Consider the following 19,397-nt stretch of genomic DNA (forward strand, 5'->3'; position numbering starts at 1 on the left):
TCCCATAATTTATGGTCGTAATTCGTATTATGGTATAGGAAAAAATTTCACAAAATTATGGGAACCGCTGCCATAATTTTCTTTCCGTGTAGTGATATTAATATTTCAACGAAAAATATTAAAAGTTTAAATAAAAAATACTAATTTTTTGGAATGGCCCAGGATAACTCAAAATTGCAGAGTAATTTTCATCAAAAAATTTTTTCCGTATAGGACCTCAAAACGTCGACACCTGATGAAAATTAGATTTTCGGAAATCAGGGTAAAAACAATAACCCCGAATTTTCGAAAATTTGCAATTTTCTTAGCGGGCAGTTAAAAATACAACTATTTTTTTTTGTCTCGTCAAGAAGTCTACAATCGACGATAAATGCTTGTAAATTTTCGATTGCATGTTATTTACCCTAGTTTAGTCTCCGAGTGATTATATTTTTTAAGCGGATCATTAATACTTGTAGCACTTGTCAATAATTTCGGAGTATCTTTAAAAACAAAAATTAATAATTATTAATTAATTGTTAAAATGGAATGATTGATTGACATCTTGAAAACAATCTGGTTTATTCTAGTTGAAACGGTCCAGATGAGTTCAAAAGCTCAAAAGATCACTCTTAGCAGCACTTAGTACCAGAAACATGTCGACAGCGCGTGTTTCTCCGACTGATATCAACTCATATGCTATCCAATAAGCAGTCAGCCCCGATCACGGGACAAAGGTCGCCGTCGCCAAGTCGACTGCATGACTGGCCCAACGTCACGCTTTACCTCCAGTCTTCGTCATCGTCTGCTTAGACGATCATTTATATTTTTAAATAAATTTAAACTCTTTTTTTTCTTGTGGATTTATTTTTTACAATAATCATTGACGTAGTATGATAAAGTGAATATCAAATTTAATCAATATTAGTAAGCTATCAATCGAACATAAATTTTAAAAAATGCATTGGTTAACTTTTGTGATTCTGAGTGGTTTTATATATTTTTTAAATGTGAATGCGTTTATGTTAATTGACCCCTTAAAAAGCGTATGGTCTTCTCTCTATTTAGGGAAATTGAGTAGCGCCAGTGATAGCAATATGGCTTCTAATGGAAATATTATGGTAGCCGAAGAACCTCAACACAAATGTTCAGCATGTATAAAAAACCGAGTGACCCCAAACGAAGAAATTGAACATATTCTCAATGAAATTAGAGTTGAATACGTAAAACAACAAATTTTAAAGAAACTTAGACTAGATAAGCCACCAGATGTTTCAATTTCACTGTCAACGTTACCAAAGCCTCTAATAAATGGATACGTGCTTGAACTACGACCTGGTGAACCTTTTGAATCAGAGAAACAAGCAGAAAGCTTTTACGGGAAAACAGATCAAATTGTCGTTTTTCCAAATGAAGGTAAAATTATAATCGATCACTTTTTCATTCTATAATCGAATCATAACCTTGACATTAACCTTTTCATTATATCTTTAACTTTTCGCTTAAAAAATTGTTATTTTCTCAAATATCTGCGTATCGAAGTTTTATTTAAATTACCTCTTACTATTCTGAGATTGACATAAATCTCAATCGATGTGTATGGTCTTCGTTTTCATTATTTTCTGATGCAACTCGTTCAAACTTCCAATCAGTTCGAACTGATGTAAAATACTCGTTTAAAAGTATTAAAAATTATTTCAATTCTTTTCAATTCATACGGAAATTTTGAAAAATATTAAATGGAATTGAAATTTTGATTATTTGAATACTTTCTAATTCTTATAATGGAATTAAAAAGTATTGAAAAGAATTCAATCTTTCATTTTAGAAAAAGATTCAGAAAAATTGGAAAATATCAATTTATTTTAATTTATTTCAATTCACGTCATAATTGGAAATATGGAACTATTTTGGTATTGAGGGAAATTCAGAAAGATTAAAAACTATCAATTCATTCAAATTTTTTTCAATTTCACACGTGACCCAAAATGTGAAATTATTTTGTTATTGAGAAGTATTAAAAAAAAATGAAAATGTCAATTTATTTGAATCTTTTTCAATCCAACTCTTAACCCGAAATATGGAACTATTTTGGTATTGAAGAAAATTTAGAAAAAGATTGAAAAATATCAATTTATTCGAATCTTTTTCAATTCTTTGGAAGTTTAGAAATTCTTATATTATTTTTAGATTCAATATAATTGAAAAATATTAATTTTATGTCTAGATGAAAACCTTGTGAAATAGAATTTATTCAAAAGTATTCAATTCTCATTTTTAACTTCCCGCTAAGAAAATTTCAAATTTTCAAAAAAGGGAAGTTATTGATTTCGGTCCGATTTTCGAAAATCGAGTTTTCATCAGATGTCGACATTTTGAGGTCCTAGGAAACTATTCTGACTATTCCCGGGTGGACGTCCATGTATGTGTGTGTGTGTGTGTGTGTGTGTGTGTGTGTGTGTGTGTGTGTGTGCGTATGTATGTGTGCGTATGTGTGTGTGCGTGTGTGTGTGTGTGTGTGTGTGTGTGTGTGTGTGTGTGTGTGTGTGTGTGTGTGTGTGTGTGTACGTATGTATGTGTGCGTATGTGTGTGTGTGTGTGTGTGTGTGTGTGTGTGTGTGTGTGTGTGTGTGTGTGTGTGTGTGTGTGTGTGTGTGTGTGTGTGTGTGTGCGTATGTATGTGTGCGTATGTGTGTGTGTGTGTGTGTGTGTGTGTGTGTGTGTGTGTGTGAACGTATGTATGTGTGCGTATGTGTGTGTGTGTGTGTGAACTTTTTTTTGTCCGACGATATCTTTGGAACGGATGAACCGATTTGAACGTACTTGGTGGCGATCGAAAGAGCTCACCAAAATTTAGAATTGATTAGATTTCGGGGTAAATCGGTCATGTAGTTTACAAGTTATACAAAGAATAAGAATTAAAAATTTTTTTTTATTTTAGTTTTTTATTGATTTCTCAGAAACGACTTATACGATCAACTTCAAAATCTAATCAGCTCTAGAACTCAATAAAACACGTCGATTGCCGCCTCAATCATCAAAATCAGATAATTCGTTCGAGAGTTATCGCGGGAGAAAGAAATGGTAAAAAACAGTTTTTTGCGAATATCTTCGAAACAACTGAACCAAACAATTTCAAAATTTTATCAGCTCTAGAACTCAATAAAATACGCCGATTGCCGCCGCAACCATCAAAATCGGTCAATTCATTCCTGAGATATCGTGGGAGAAAGAAATGCTAAAATCGGTTTTTTTTAAAACAATGGCACACTAAAGTATTTTAGCTCGAAGAGCTCGAAAATGTATCCCCAACAATGTTTTCGAGCTCGAGGAGCTCGAAAACAGCGGGAAGTTTTGGGGCTGGCCCGCAGGGTCAACCGATAGACAGATTTTTTTCAATACTTTTCAATGAATATTTTTAATCAGGGTCTTAAGATTGATTACTTACTCAAGTAATTTACAAGAATTCAAAAAATATTATGATCATAGCGAACCATAAAGATAATCAATATTTCGGACTTTAAAAAGCTCGTGAGCTGCAAAGTCAGTAGTTTGTCGCATTATTTTTTAATATCATTAACTACTTGGTGAACACGAATTTCAGTAAAAAGAGTTGATATTAATAAAATTATAAAATTATTTCGTTTCAAATTATAAGATTATTTTTATTAACCTTTAAACCGTAACAGCGGTCTTGAGACTGCTAATCAAACTTAAAATAAATAAAATTCTTAGTAGCTTCCTAACTATTTAATTCCCAACGAATCATCATTTTTTAATTTTTTTTTTAGCTGTTTAACAATTTATATACTTTTTTTTTCATTTCGCTCCTTTTCATTCCTATGAGCTTTAATAGGAAATAAATCATAACCTCACTCAATAATGGAGTCAAAGACATGAAAAATTAGCACTTATTTTTTAACTACAATTGTCGAGAATTTCGAGAGCTAGAATGATGGATAAACTATGATTCTTACATCAGAAAACAATGATGTAAATATAAAAAATACATTCAGGACCAGAAAATTAACAAGTTTTATTGCATTGCGGTCTGTCAGATCAGTGGTTTCGAATAGCGCGAAAATTTTTGACGATAGGGTTTGAAGGTTAATTCATTTATATCCGAGTCCGCAAAAAAATGTGACTTTTCCCCCGCCAGTTTTCTATAAATAGCATTGCTGCGCATGCGCCTTAGTGCAAATTTATCCATTTCATCAGAACCAAGTAGTGGGAGAAAAGATCATTCTTTTGCAGACTGAACTGCATATTCCTGAAAATTTTTCAGGTTACGCTCTTGTCTACTATTCTCAACAACTAAGATTCAATAGCGAGCTTTTAATTGAATAACAAATAATAAACCCAGATTCTTAAATTAGAGGTAGGGGTGCAATGGGAGGGGGAGGGGGTATCCCAAAAATTTTATAAAAAAAGTTTGTTTTTTTTTAAATTCCATTATTATTTTTGTAGATAGAATTGAATATAATTTTGAATTTCTTTTTTACTGTTTTAGAAAAATTTTGTTTCTGAAAAAAAATAGTATAAATTCCATTTGGTTTTTGTTTTTCTCAATTTACAATAAAATAACTCCAAATATCAAATTACTTCAGGTGTATTTCAATAATCAACTTGAAAGTATTTACAGTTGTTGTAGTTTTAAAATTTAATTAACTTTTAATAATTTTTTAACTTATTACTATAAACAATATATAATGGCTTTTTTAACAATATCTCATTTAGAATTTTTTTTTTTTTTTTATTTATTTATTTAACGTCACTCAAACCGGAAGGTCCTTGGCGACGGAAAAGAGAAGGTTACAAAATTTATAATTCAAAACATTGACAAGAGAAAACAAAAATAAATACAAGTAACATAAGAGTTATACAATATTGCAATTTACATACAATGTAGATTATATTTCTAGTTTCAGACATTTAATGATGTCAGCGAACTTTTTTAAGTATTTTCTGTCATTAAGGATTTGACACATGTTGTTGGGCAGCTGCGATGTATTTCTCTGTTGAGTTAACCCTGGGCAGGTTGTGAGGTGTTTAACTGAGACAATGTCGTTGCATCCTGGACAAATAGCGGGGTTAGTTTTGTTCATTAAGTTACCATGTGAGAACCGAGTGTGTCCTATTCTTAGTCTGGAGCTTATACATTGGTCATATCTTAGAGTGAAATGAGGGGGGGGGGGGGTTTCCAAATATTACTTCTGATTTCGTGGAGGAAAGTATGTTTTTCGGAGGTCCACATTCGGTTCCATTCGGCGCTGATGTGTCTTTTAATTTTTTTTTGTAATCTTTTATGGGTACCCTCGCAGATTTGAATCACGGTGGAAACACGGTGGGTTTGTTCCATTCTACCACTGTGATTACGCGGTGTATCCACCGTGATTCCACGGTGGCTTGACCACTGTGTATACACGGTGTTTCCACTGTGATTACGCGGTGGATACACCGTGGAACCACGGTGGTGAAATAGCACAGAGCCACCGTAGAATCACGGTGGATGCACCGCGTAATCACAGTGGAAACACCGTGGATACACAGTGGTCAAGCCACCGTGGAATCACGGTGGATACACCGCGTAATCGGAGTGGATACACTGTGTATACCCGATGGTTAAATGGAACAAACCCACCGTGTAACAACGGTGGATCCACGGTGTTTACACTTCCACGGTGTTTCCACCGTGATTCAAATCTGCGAGGGTATAGGTAGATTAGTTAGATCAGTTACGTCTATCATTGCAAGTTTTGCTTGTTCATCTGTCATTTAGAATTAAAACTAAATGAAATCTTTCACTTTTTAGTTAGTAATAATTAGTGCTTCACAAATAAAAAATTAATGAGTTAAAGTAGGTAGTTGAATATTTTCATCCTATTATTAGTGGCATGTAATTTTTCTTTTTATAAATTACTTATAAGAAAATTTAATTTAATCGAATTTATTTAATTTCCAGAAATTTATTTTTTTTTTAAATTTATTTTTAGCGGGTACCCAATTTTGCCCGCAAAAAAATGAAAATTTCTTCTTTTCACTTTGAATATCATGAAAGAAAGAATATATGTAACGTATTTGAGTCTCGAAAACTTATTATTTTTTTAAATTCCCCGTTTTGACCCCCCCCCCCCCTTATGCTCCTTATCTAAATAAAATTAAGGATACGAAAAATGTGGTACTTCATTACTATCCGAAAATTATTCTGTTAGTTCTTTTATAAAAGGAATAAAGATACTTGGAGCTATTTATTTTCTACTAGTAGTTGTGTTTAAAAGTTATCACTGATCGATATTATATGCTCGCTCTGTTGCTTATTGTTGCGTATTTACTTACACTCGAAAAATACCATTGAAAAGTTGGATGCTTATTATTGTCATAAACAGTTAAAGAATATGCTCCTTGGAATCTATCCAGAATTGTCCTTATTGCATCTATATATATCGTTGAGGACATTCTAACATTCTTTAAATGTTTTAATTAAAAAACGATAATTTCAAGACATTTCCTTCATAAATATTTAAAGCGGTGCAATATTTAAAAATATTTCTCTAATAGGGTAGGGAGGGGGGGGGGGGCAGAACGGAATACTAAATTTTAGGGGATTCAAATACGTTTAACTTTTTTTTTTTTTTTAAGGTAGTCTGGTAACTCCCCATACAGGAGCTGCCAGAGTTGAACAACGGGCCCCTACTTGGCCCAGCACTGGGGAACCTAGCTTTGGCACACCTATATTGGCCCAGGCTTGGGCCAGGACTGGGTAACTTAGCCTTGGCCATCCAATGGCAAGCCAGACTTGGGCCAAGACTGGGTAACCTAGCCTTGGCCGTTACAATGATTACCCAGGCTTGGACCAAGACTGGGTAACCTAGCCTTGGCTATCCGATGGCAAGCTAGACTTGGGCCAAGGTAGGATTACCCAAGTTTGGATATACCTATGGTTTATATAAGTAGATCATATAAATGTACCAGTTCAACGTTAGTAGGTTCGTCCAGTAGCTACCGTTCGGACCCAGTAATCAGAAGGACGGCAGTTCGCGCCCAGAGTCCAGCAGAATTTTCACCGAGTTTTTTTCACATCATTTACCTCCCTTAGATAATTAAAACGTTAATGATCATGAATTCTACGAGGTTAATAATAATAAATTTTTTTTAATTAAATTTATTCGTTTCCTGGAAGCCTGGGCCAGGTCTGGCAACCAGGCATGGGCCTGGTCTGGTAACCAAGCATGGGCCAGGTCTGGCAACCAGGCTTGGCCCGAGATTATCATTCCAGGCTTCTACCAAGGCTGGGCCAAGACTGGCTTACAAGCCTGGCCCAAGGTTCTACAAAGTTGGGCCAAGTCTGGGCCCGTGGTACTTTCCTCTCTGGGTAGGCGTGTGCGAATAGTGCGAACTTACGAATCGCTTGTATTGAATTAAATCGAACTATTCGAATCTAATAATTCGAACTTTTGAGTCATTCGCATCTTTCAAATTATTCACAAATTCACGAATTATTCGAAAATTTACTAATAATGCTAAATTTTTTTTTTTGAACGACAAAAATTGTAATAACTTTCCCAATAATTTAAAATTTTATCAGAAGTACACGGAAAAAAATTCTTGTGATCAGCACCATACCATTTTCTGATTGTCACGATATTCATTTACCCATTTGGAGGTTAGTTAGGTTAGCGTAACGTACCGTGGTGGCAACGATCGTATCGTGAATGGAAGTAGAATGGATCGTAAAGGTACCCATCCAGGTTGCTTTACTATAACTATACACGATCGTTCCTTTCACGAAATCCGCATAACGATACTTTAGATACTTCTAATCACAATATCTTTTTTCACGTGTAAATAGAGCTTAGACACGAATCTACGATAAAATTATTTTTATTAACTTTATAATCTGAGCTCTCCATTGAATAAAAATTGAATATTTGAAACCCACATAACAATTTTTTTAAATTCTTGAGCAAGTCTGCTCTCAAGATCGATAGGTGCTAGTGTCTTTTTCTACGTATGCGTCTTGCTGCACTCTGTTTAAAAAATCCAATAAATTCTTATAGCTGTATGTACAAAGCTCTATACTTAACCATAGCACTTCTCATAAAACTGACTCATTCTTATAAAATTTCTATCGGAATTTATGAGAATCTAATGGATTCTACGAGATTTTCTAAATAGGGCAGATACTTGTGGCTAGATTTCAATAGCAAGTCCAGTGCAAGCCTCACACAAGAAATTTGATCCAGATTATAACTCAATTCTGGAGGAAGGCTATAGTTGAAAATAGCTGCCCATGGCTTGCTCGAGATCTGCTCAAGGCCCGAAATTGACCTTGAGCCTTGAGCAGATCTTAAGCAAGACATGCGTAAGTAACTACTGTAAGTGACTGGTGCAAGAAATGCACATGAAAACCTACAGCTGATAACATTTTGGAATTGATTAATTTGGTCGTTGTTGAGAAATTTCAAAAAAAACTATGAATAAATTTTTTTTTTAATTCTTTCGTCAACGGTTTCTTTTGAATGAATGAACTGATTTATATGGTTGAGGTGGCATTCTGCGCGACCTATGAAGTTTTAGAGCTGATTAGATTTTGAAATCAATCCATCGAACACATTACAAGTTATCCAAAAAAAAAAAAACATTTTTGAAAAAATGTTATTTTTGGAATATCTCCGAACGCACCCTACCGAGTAAGCTCAATCCTTCACAGCTTGTAGGAATTAAGAAGCCGCGTTGAATGCCACCTTGGAGACCACAATCGGTTCATCTGTTCAAAAGTTACAGATATTTACATACCTACGTACATACATACACTCGGACATGATCTTGAAATTAGTCAGAATAACTTCCTAGAACCTCGAAACGTCAAGATTTGATAGAAATTCGATATTTGAAAATCGGGCCGAAACCAATAATTACCCTTCTTTTTTTTGAAAATATTCAATTTTCTTAGCGGGAATCTGAAAAAAAAGTCAAATCGATTTCATAGTATTTTTTTACAAAAATACAATTTTTTGAAAACCACAGAAAAAAAAAGTTCAAAACAATGTTAAATTACAGTAGAACCTCGATAAGTTAAAATTCAAGGGAAACGTAAAAAAATTTGAGTTATCGAGTTTTTTACTTATCGAGAGTTTAAGTTAGAGAGGTTATTAAAGTAAAATTTTTAACTTAACGAGGTTTATTGATTGGAAACTTGAGTGTGAAAAAGATACATATAATTCAATAGAAATGATAGATTTTTATTTATTTATACATATATATTTACTCTTATATGAAAATTCCTACTGAGTAAAGGTCCTCCCCCTCCCCTTTATCCTTTATTTCCCCGGGAAAAAATGTTTTTATAAAATTTTGTAAAATTTTATAAAATTTTACAAAATTTTAGTACTAAAATTTTATAAAATTTTATACTGAAAATGGCCTGGTAAAATTTTATCAAATTTTATAAAGTTTTATAAAATTTTATGAAGTTTTATAAAAATGTATAAAATTTTATAAAACTTTGTAAAATTTGATAAAATTTTACCAGGCCATTTTCAGTATAAAATTTCATAAAATTTTATAAAGTTTTATAAAATGATTTTTTTTTTCCGGGACGGGTTACCCATCCAATTAATGGCCACCCTCGATGCTGCTTAACTTTTGTCATTGAAGAATCGTAGTCTGCTCCGCTCGTCTATTGGTCACCTGTAGCTTAGAAATATTCGTGGCTGTATTTATGATTACTCATGAATTCTTATCAGCCATATTTCATAGTATTAATTTATAATTATATATAAAAAAAGATTTTAATAATTCAACTATCGACTGTTTAATGGACATGAAATTTTAAAATTAATTAAATTTATTGATTTTTCATGATTTTTATTTTTGAATTAATGGCGAAACCTTTGAACTTTTTCTTGAATAACGACGATTTAATTTGAATTGCTAGTTGACAAAATAAAAGTTTAAAAACATTAAATTCAAAATTATCACATTATGTTATATATATATATATATATATATATATATATATATATATATATATATATATATATATAAATATGTAAGAGAAAGGGGCGGCGGGGGTAGGCAAAACGAGGTACTTCTAAAATTTAATAAAAAAAATTTTTTTTTTTTTAAATCTATTATAACCATCCCAAAATTACTTTTGTAAATAAAATTGAATTATTTTGAATTTTTTTCGTTAAACTTTTTCAAGAATCAAGTGCCGGTCGGAAAATGTTAAAAACTTTTGTATTATGATAAAAACTATTAAAAACTTTATTATCTTCCTTTGCATCCAATAATTGTGTAAAATATAATTTTTCTTAATGTAAATAACTTCCAAGAAATTTTAATAAAATCAAACTTATTCAATATTCGGATTTTTTTCTTGTTCTACATTTTTCTAGGGGTACCCTGCATATATTTAGGTAACCAATTATATTTTTTATAATATAATTTTCATATTTGTTTATCACCATATTTTGCCCGCAAAAATGAAATTTTTTTTTTATGGCCGGCCATCGAAAATTTTATTTATTTACTTTGAATTTCTAACAATTTTTATAATAATTTGTAATAAACGTTATAAAATTGTGTGAAATTTTATCAAAATTTACAAAATGCTACCCTACACTAGATGCAATAGTGGCATCAAGTTCTCTAAAGTTTTATGAAATATTATATAATTTTATAAAATTTCATACAATTATATAAAATTTTATCTAATTATTACTCCCCTTTTGAGATCTTACTTTATAAAATTGTATAAATTTGTATAAGATTTTATAAGATCGCATATAATTTTATGAAATCGTATACAACTTCATAAAATTTTATAAAATTTCATCTAAATATTACTTCTCTTCTAAGGACTTACTTTATAAAATTATATAAAATTGTATAAAATGTTATATAATTTTATGAAATCGTATACAACTTTATAAAATTTCATCTAAATATTACTTCTCTTCTAAGGACTTACTTTATAAAACTATATAAAATTGTATAAGATTGTATAAAATTTTATATAATTCTATGAAATCGTATAAAACTTTATAAAACTTTATAAAATTTCATACAATTATATCAAATTTCATTTAATTATTATTTCCTTAACTAAGATCTTACTTTATAAAATTTTATAAGATTGCATAAAAATTTATATAATTTTATGAAATCGTATAAAAGTTTATACAATTTGATAAAATCTTATAAAATTTCGTACAATTATATAAAATTTTATCTAATTATGACTTCCCTTTTAAGATCTTACCATATAAAATTTTATAAAATTTTATAAAATTCTATGAAATTTGATAAAATTATATGAAATTATATAAAATTTCGCTGTACAGTCTTATAAAATTGTATAAAATTTTATATAATTTTATACATTTGTGTAAAATTTTATAAAATTTTGTTATATTTTATACAATTTTATAAAATGTCATACAATTTTATAAAATTAGATTTATTTATTACATTCCTTACTCAGATCTTACTTTATAAAATTTTAGAAGATTTTATAAAATTTTATAAGATTTTATAAAATTGTATAAAATTTTATAAAATTGTATGAATTTTTATAAAATTTTGCTGTAAAATCTTATAAAATCTTACAAAATTTTATAAAATTGTATAAAATTTTATATTATTTTATAAAATTTTATAAAAACATTTTTTCCCGGGTCCCTAGTTCCCGATTAAGTGAAAGACTAAAGTGAAAATCAATTAAGCTTTTGGCGAAACCTTTTGTTTGCATACATACTTAATACGATAACTCAATGATATTACTTTAAGTTATGGAGGTCACCAAAATATTATTTTAAGTTATCGAGGGCAATGCTCAAAATAATTGTTTGAGTTATCGAGGTTTTGTACTTTAAGTAATAGAGGTTTTAAGCTGTGAAGGGAACGGAATCAAAAAAATTTTTAAGTTACAGAGGTTTTGAACTTATCGAGATTTGAGTTATCGAGGTTCTACTGTATATTTAGAAAAGTAATTTTGGAGTGTTAAAAAAACTTTTTTAGAAAATTTTAGGGGTACCTATTTTAGTCTTCTACCCCCTCCTCTATAAATTTCAGAATTATGATAAAATCTATTAACGTCAGTTTAGATAATTTTGAAGCTTTAAAAAAAATAGTTTAACTAATAATTATTTGTCTCCTCTTCTGCATTATAATGCTTTACGAGGTTGTGCGAATTCAATACTGTTTAATTAAAATTATTCACTAGTGTTCGGCGTTGATTAGAACACAGAGCGATTGGCTTTTTAACTTCCAAACTTTAATTACGAATAATTTCATTCGTGTGTTACGAGCAGCGTTCCCTGTAATTTTATTCAATTTACATGTCAGTTTGCTTTTGCTTGATGATCGCATGATTTATTCACAGAATTCCGATGAATATTCATCAGCAGAGTAAGTCATTTTTTTAGTTTCTATATTCTCTCTAGTCTGGATTGTGTACAAAAAATATTAATTTATGTAAACATAATATAGGGAAGGGGGGGGAGGCATAATGGGCCCCCAAAATTTTTGTTCAGTTTAAATGATTTATGAACAAGGAAGCCTTGCAAAGTGTTTGAAATTGTGGTTTGCTTTTAACACGTCTAAATTTTCTGAACTTAAATTTGAGAATGAATTTTTTTTTCCAAAGCTTAAAAATAATCTGGAAGTCGAACCGAGACCATGTCAACGGCGCGCCGAGTGCTCTTTCAGTTAAGCTATCCGAGCTTATGCCATAGTCCGTTCAATGTATCAGTATACAAAACATTAAAATAATTAAGCACGAAAAGTCAATATTTTAGAGAAATTTATTAATTGGCGTTTTTCCCATACTTACAACTTTAAATTCTTGTCCTGTTTAAAAGATAGTTGCTCTTTTCTTTTATGAGAGAACAAATGATAAACAACAGTGCATGCGCCATTCTTCCTACAAAATAGAGCCAAATAGATGCAGATCTGGTGAAAAATTGTATACGAACCGCGGAGGAGAGTAGGAAATCCCAATCTAAGTGTTCGCGACCCTTGCCTCCGGCTCGGATAGTTAATTATACACTCTATACAGTTTAGAATGTCCTACTTTCCTTCCTTATTGATGTGTACCCGACTAGAATTTTTCATAAGGGCCTGACGAGGTCCTTATCGGGTTAACCTTATTTCAAATAAGGTCCCGATCAGGGTATCCTGACGAGGATCCTGATATGGATGTAACGCTTAAGACCCATGAGGTCCTTATCGGGATTGCCTTATCAGGACCTTACCTGGATATCCTCATTACATCCTTATCAGGATTGCCTTATCAGGTCCTTACCAGGATATCCTCATCAAATCCTTATCAGGATTACCTTATTAGTAATTTTTTTTAAAAAAATATTAAATTGCAAAAAAAAATAAGAGAATTTTAATTCGATCGAGAATGTTATCTATTGTATTGAAAGCATTAATTAGAGGAAGTAAACATATTTTTTATTGATGAAGAAATCCCGATAACTGCTGGGTTCGAACCTGCGTCCTTTCGATTCAAAGTCCTCGATGCTATCCACTGGGCTGACATACACAAGTGATCTTGAAAGTGTAAATATAATATTCAGTATGATGTCAAATAATAACTGATGAAGAAGTAAAAAATCTGTGCTACAATGATTGACGTAATTTTTATATAATATTCTTTTGTACTTTTTTAAATTTGTAGCCTGTAAATGAAATATTTGAAGGAATGGGATAACTTGTTTTTGAATAGGGATATCCAGATACGGTCCTGATCAGGAACTCGTCAGGTTGACCTGATGGCAAATAACTTTTTTTTGAATAAGGATATCCTGATGAGGTCCTGACAAGGAACTTGTCAGGTTTGCCCTAATAAGGCAAACCTTATATTAACCTGATAAGGTCCTTTTGGTACTTCAGGCAAATCAGGAAGAAATTCTAGTCGGGTGTAATATGCTATTATGATGAAATAAAATAATAGTCGAATATTAGTAGATTCTTTAGAGGGCCCATTTTGCCCCACTTCCTCTATATGATTTAGTAGGTATTGTAGAAATAATTAATAATATTTTTTATTGATTAAAACCGATAGGATAAATTAACAGTTAGTGATGATATTTTTTCAAGATAATATGATTTGCATAGTTTTTGGTAATATATGCAATCAATAATATTTCCAAATATTAAAATAATATTTGTGTACAGTGTTTTCTTCCGTAAGAACGGAAAAATACTAATGAATGCGATGGGAAAATACTAATCAAAAACTACTCATCGTAGAAGAACGACTTATCGTATATCGTCTAGTATTTTTGCGCGCTAATGCTTTATTTTCATTAGTTGATGATTTAATGTATAATTTGTGCGTTCAGTATTTTCGGTGTTTCTAGTGTACATAAGCGCAATCCACTTATTCCTTAGTATTGATGGTGTAACCTGATAAAGAATAATTTGGATCCAATCATACATACTAAGATTACTAATTGAACTGATTGATTGATGTTTATTAATTTTTTATCGATGAAAAATTATTCGTCATTTCTGGGGATCGAACCTGGATCCTTCCGCATATCAGTTGAAGCTTCTTACACTCTACCAATATCACGGACTCAATAGCTAGGATTATTTGAAGGTCGCTATATTTATCATAGAAATCTCAATGATTTTGAGAATGTAAATCATATTAATCGTGATGATTAAGCATTATATAAATTTTTATTGTATTTATATAGAAAATAAAAATAAAATTTCAAGGATACACGGAAAGAAAATTATGGGAAGTTTTGCTATGCATTATGGGAATGGTTCCCATAATGGTATGGAAATACTACCTATACTACTATAGGGATGGTTCCCATATATTATGGGAACCATTCCCACATCATTATGGGAACCATTCCCATAATGGTATGGGAATGGTTCCCATATTGGTATAGGAACTATTCCTATAATATTATGGGAACTATTCCCATAATGTTATGGGAACCATCCCTATAATATCATAAAATGTTTTTTTTGCACAATAGTGTAGAAATTTCTCAAAATTTGAATTTTCTTGAATGTTTTGTGCTGACAAAAAATTCTTGTTAAAAATTTCAATGTTTTTTTGCCAAATACGATTTTTTTTCTTCAATTTTTGAATTTTTGTTTTTATGTTTAATAATATTTCTGTGTATTGTAGAAGTGATTACCACACTTCTTTAAAATAATTTTTTTATTATAATATGGGAACCATTCCCATACTATTATAGGAATGGTTCCTATAATAGTATGGGAACTATTCCCATAATATTATGGAAATGATTCCCATAATGGTATATGAACCATTCCAATTGCATTAGGGGAATCATTCTCATAATATTATAAGAATAGTTCCCATACTATTATCGGAACCATTCCCATAAATTATAGGAATGATTCCCATAATATTACAGAAAGTATTCCTATAAATTATAGGAACCATTCCTATAATTATAGGAATCATTCCTATAGTGTTATGGGTATCATTCCCATAATTATAGGAACCGCTCCCATAATTTATGGTCGTAATTCCTATGATGGTATAGGAAAAAATTTCACAAAATTATGTGAACCGCTGCCATAATTTGCTTTCCGTGTAGAGTTTTTTTTTATTTAAAGCATGATCGATATTGATATCACTTTCAATAGTGATGATTCACTAATCGGACTATACTAATGATCACTAATAAACTCTTATGAACAGAAATAAATTTTCAATATTTTTATTCGCAGGCATAGCAGATATGAAAAACTGTCGTCAAAATTCAAATCATTTGACGGGTTTTAGTCCTGCAGCGTGTTTCACTTTTAACCTTCCGACAGAAATGCAATTTGTTGATGTAACTTCAGCTGATCTTTGGTTTTACAAAGAAAATGATGAGAATGATGTTTATGGTCAAACATTTGTTTTGGCAGAATTGGATCATTGGGATCAAGGTGGAAGTTTTGAAAAAAATACAATCATGGCAATTTTTGAAACTTCTATTGAAGGTAAGTTTTTTCCTTATCATCGATATAACTTTTTTATTAGTTTCCATTTCTGAAATGTGCTCAACATCTTTTTTTTAATTAACTTTTTTTTTTGACGTTCAAAGTTGATAATTGTCAGATAAATTTAATAGAAATTTTTTTTTTTTTTTTTATTTACAGAGGGTTGGGTAAAAACTGATGTTGCGTTTACTGTGAGAAAGTGGGTAGAGCGGCGAATCCTTAATCACGCGATTCAAATAGCATGCAGCACATGCTCCATTGATCGTGAAACTGCTCCAGTATCTACTGAACTAACGTTAAAGCCTTTTCTGGTAATTCATACATCACCATTGCTTCCTAAAAATCGACCGAAACGGAATTCCAATTGTTTGCCAGAAATGAAAGAATGCTGCCGGGATCAACTATATATAAGCTTCGATGAAATCGGGTGGAGCGATTGGATTCTTCATCCTAGTGGATACCATGCTTACTTTTGTCGTGGGTCATGTTCATCTGCAGCATCCCTGATTATGAGTGGTTCGCCTTACAACAATATTTTAAGAGTAAATAGAATTTACTTAACAAATTATAAAAATTTTCCAAAGAGAAAAATAAATTTTAAATTAAAAGTTATGAATAAAATGTTAATATTTACAGAAATGGTTAATGAAAAATGGCGGACAAAGCGAGATTGTGCCTTGCTGCTCGCCGACTCAGCTTTCCCCAATTCAGCTGCTTTACGTGGATTCTAACAACACGATAACCCAAAAAACACTTCCAAACATGGTCGTAGAAGCTTGTGGTTGCATGTGAGACTAAATCTTCTAACGTGGAACAACCAAGTCCTTTTATTTCAGCGTGAAAGCTGTTACTGTGGGTGGTTCACGTAAGACTCGTATCAACGACAAATTGTGTTCAAAATGTGATGCTCAGTTTCTTTTCTCTCGCTCGCTGTGGTTACCTTCAATGAGGACTAAAGAAGAAAGTAGATAGAGTAAAATAAAAAAAAAAGAGATAAAGAAAATAAAGAGACGTAGAGAACATTTGAGAGAAAGGATTTTGCGACGAAAAAAAAAAGAAGAGTAATAGTGAAACGTGTCGGAGCGACCACTCGTGAAGATCCTCTCACGTCGGGAAGAGAATGGTATTCTCGAGTTTTTCTCTTCAGTACGTTTATGTTATTGTATTATATGAACAACAGATACTACACTCTTGTTATTTATAGACAATGTAATAAAAGTCTTCAAAATGAGAAAGGTACTGAATGATGAAAAATAAGACAGTATTTTTTTTTATAAGTGTTAATCTTAATTTGGGTTCTTCACTCCAGTTTATTATCGGGAAAACAAATCTACATATTATTAATTGTATATATCAATCAGAATATAATCATTACTTAGGTTTTTCTTTTAGTTTTAATTATTTCGCCCCTTAAAACGATTCTCGATGTAAATAAAAATCTTTGTACCAAAGTATAGAAATTTATAGAAATTCAATCAAGTATACGAACAGTTGATAGTTCGGAGGCTTATTATGTACGATGCAAGTGAATAATAATAGAAAATTTGTCCTTACGAATGTTCCAATAATCTTAAAGATATGTCGGTACTCTGAACATATTAAGATTGTTAAATCTTAGTATTCTTAGACTTCTATCTTGGTTTTTAAATATAAAATCTGAACTAAAAAACAGGATACAATATTTTTCTCCAGCTTACCCGATTAAAAAAGATTTTGTCTAATCATATATGATCATGCATAATTGTCTATATATGATCAGATCCAAAAATTGGCCAGGTCTGATCATACATAACTTGATCTGTTTATACATGATCATATATGATTATATATAATCATGCATGAACGAATATAGTCATTTTTAGAATCTCATTTAGAATATCTGTAAATTATTAATTAAGTAGTTTAATTAGGATTTATTGTCTTCATCAATATCAATGTCGGTTAAAATTAAATAAAAAAAAAAAATAAAAAATTATTAACCATCGACAATTATTTTACTACGAGGTCACCCATCCAATTAATGTCCCACGCCGATGCTGCTTAACTTTGGTTATCGATGGTTTGTAGTGTGATCCTCTAGGCTGTTATACACTTACAATTAAGAAACGTTTATGGCATTACTTAACTTAAATAATCAAATTAATACTTTATACTTTTAAATTGCTGCCGAAACCTTCGAACATTTTTTAAGTATTGGGGATTTAAGTTTGATTGATAGTTGACAGAATAAAAATTTAATAACATTGATATTAAAAAATTGTCATATTATTTAAATATATATATATATATATTTAAATATTTATAGGTTTCATATCAATAAAATCTGATCAGATTTAATCATACATAGACATATATAACTACATATAGGTTTATATCAGTCACGTCTGATCAGATCTAATTATATATAGGCCTATATCTAATTATATATGAGTTTGTATCGATCATGTCTGATCAGATCTAATCATGTATAGACTTATATATGATCATATATGGGGTTATAACAGCTAGGTATGATTATATCTAATTATATATAGACTCATAGATGATCAGATCTGATCATATATAGACTCATATATGGTTATATATAGAGTTATAACAGCCAGGTATGATTATATCTAATTATATAGACTCATATATGATCAGACCTGATTATATATAGACTTGTACATGATTATGTGTGGGGTCATAACAACCAGGTATGATCAGATCTAATTATACATAGACTCATATATAATCAGATCTGATCAGATCAAATTATATACAGACTTATATATAATCAGATCTGATCATATATAGACTTATATATGGGCTTATAACAGCCAGGTATCCTCAGATCTAATTATGTATGGGGTCATATATAATTATATATGACCCCATACATAATCATGCATGATTATATATAACTTCATATATGATTATATATAATCATATATGATCATATATGATCATATATGATCATATATGATCATATATGATCATATATATGAACATATATAATCATATATGATTAGACAAAATCTTTTTTCATTGGGTATCTCCACTAATTTTTTTGAAAATTTAATACAATAATGAGGTATACCGATATAACAATCTTATAATAATCTTGCCCAAGCCTGGTCACCAGTACACTAATTGTCTACGTCTTTGTATAACTATGGCAGACGCGTGCAGAGTTTTCAACTGCAAGTTTTGTACAAGACTTGAAAAAACACTTTGTTTCAAGAATCGGGTAAGAATATTGAAGATATTTTGCTCAAGGTGCGTTGGTACAAAAAATGGAGCCAATCTTGCACCAAAAATTACTTGCACATACCAAAGCATATCTTGCGGCAGAACTGCGCAAAAAGTTTCATATTACACCATCCGTCTCATTTCTTTAAGTCACTTTATCCCTCCATTGGCATACGATATAGAATCTTGGG

At 30.9% G+C, this 19,397-nt stretch overlaps 1 protein-coding gene across 1 annotated transcript; it reads left to right on the plus strand.

The window, feature by feature from the left end:
* Nucleotides 1–706: 706 nt before the first annotated feature.
* On the plus strand, nucleotides 707–17,361 carry LOC130666740 (growth/differentiation factor 8). The gene is made up of 4 exons (XM_057467980.1): nucleotides 707–1,395; nucleotides 15,718–15,975; nucleotides 16,135–16,517; nucleotides 16,612–17,361. The coding sequence occupies exons 1-4, from the start codon at nucleotides 939–941 to the stop codon at nucleotides 16,765–16,767; spliced, it is 1,254 nt and encodes a 417-aa protein (XP_057323963.1). The 5' UTR covers nucleotides 707–938; the 3' UTR covers nucleotides 16,768–17,361.
* Nucleotides 17,362–19,397: the final 2,036 nt, after the last annotated feature.

The sequence above is a fragment of the Microplitis mediator genome, chromosome 4 (assembly GCF_029852145.1).
Source record: "Microplitis mediator isolate UGA2020A chromosome 4, iyMicMedi2.1, whole genome shotgun sequence".
Classification (NCBI taxonomy): Eukaryota; Metazoa; Arthropoda; class Insecta; order Hymenoptera; family Braconidae; genus Microplitis; species Microplitis mediator.

Coding starts and splice junctions, on each gene's coding strand:
- LOC130666740 (XM_057467980.1), top strand. CDS start 939: ATGCATTGGTTAACTTTTGTGATTCTGAGTGGTTTTATATATTTTTTA. Junction 15,976..16,134: donor TTTTGAAACTTCTATTGAAG/GTAAGTTTTTTC, acceptor TTTTATTTACAG/AGGGTTGGGTAAAAACTGAT. Junction 16,518..16,611: donor CTTACAACAATATTTTAAGA/GTAAATAGAATT, acceptor TAATATTTACAG/AAATGGTTAATGAAAAATGG.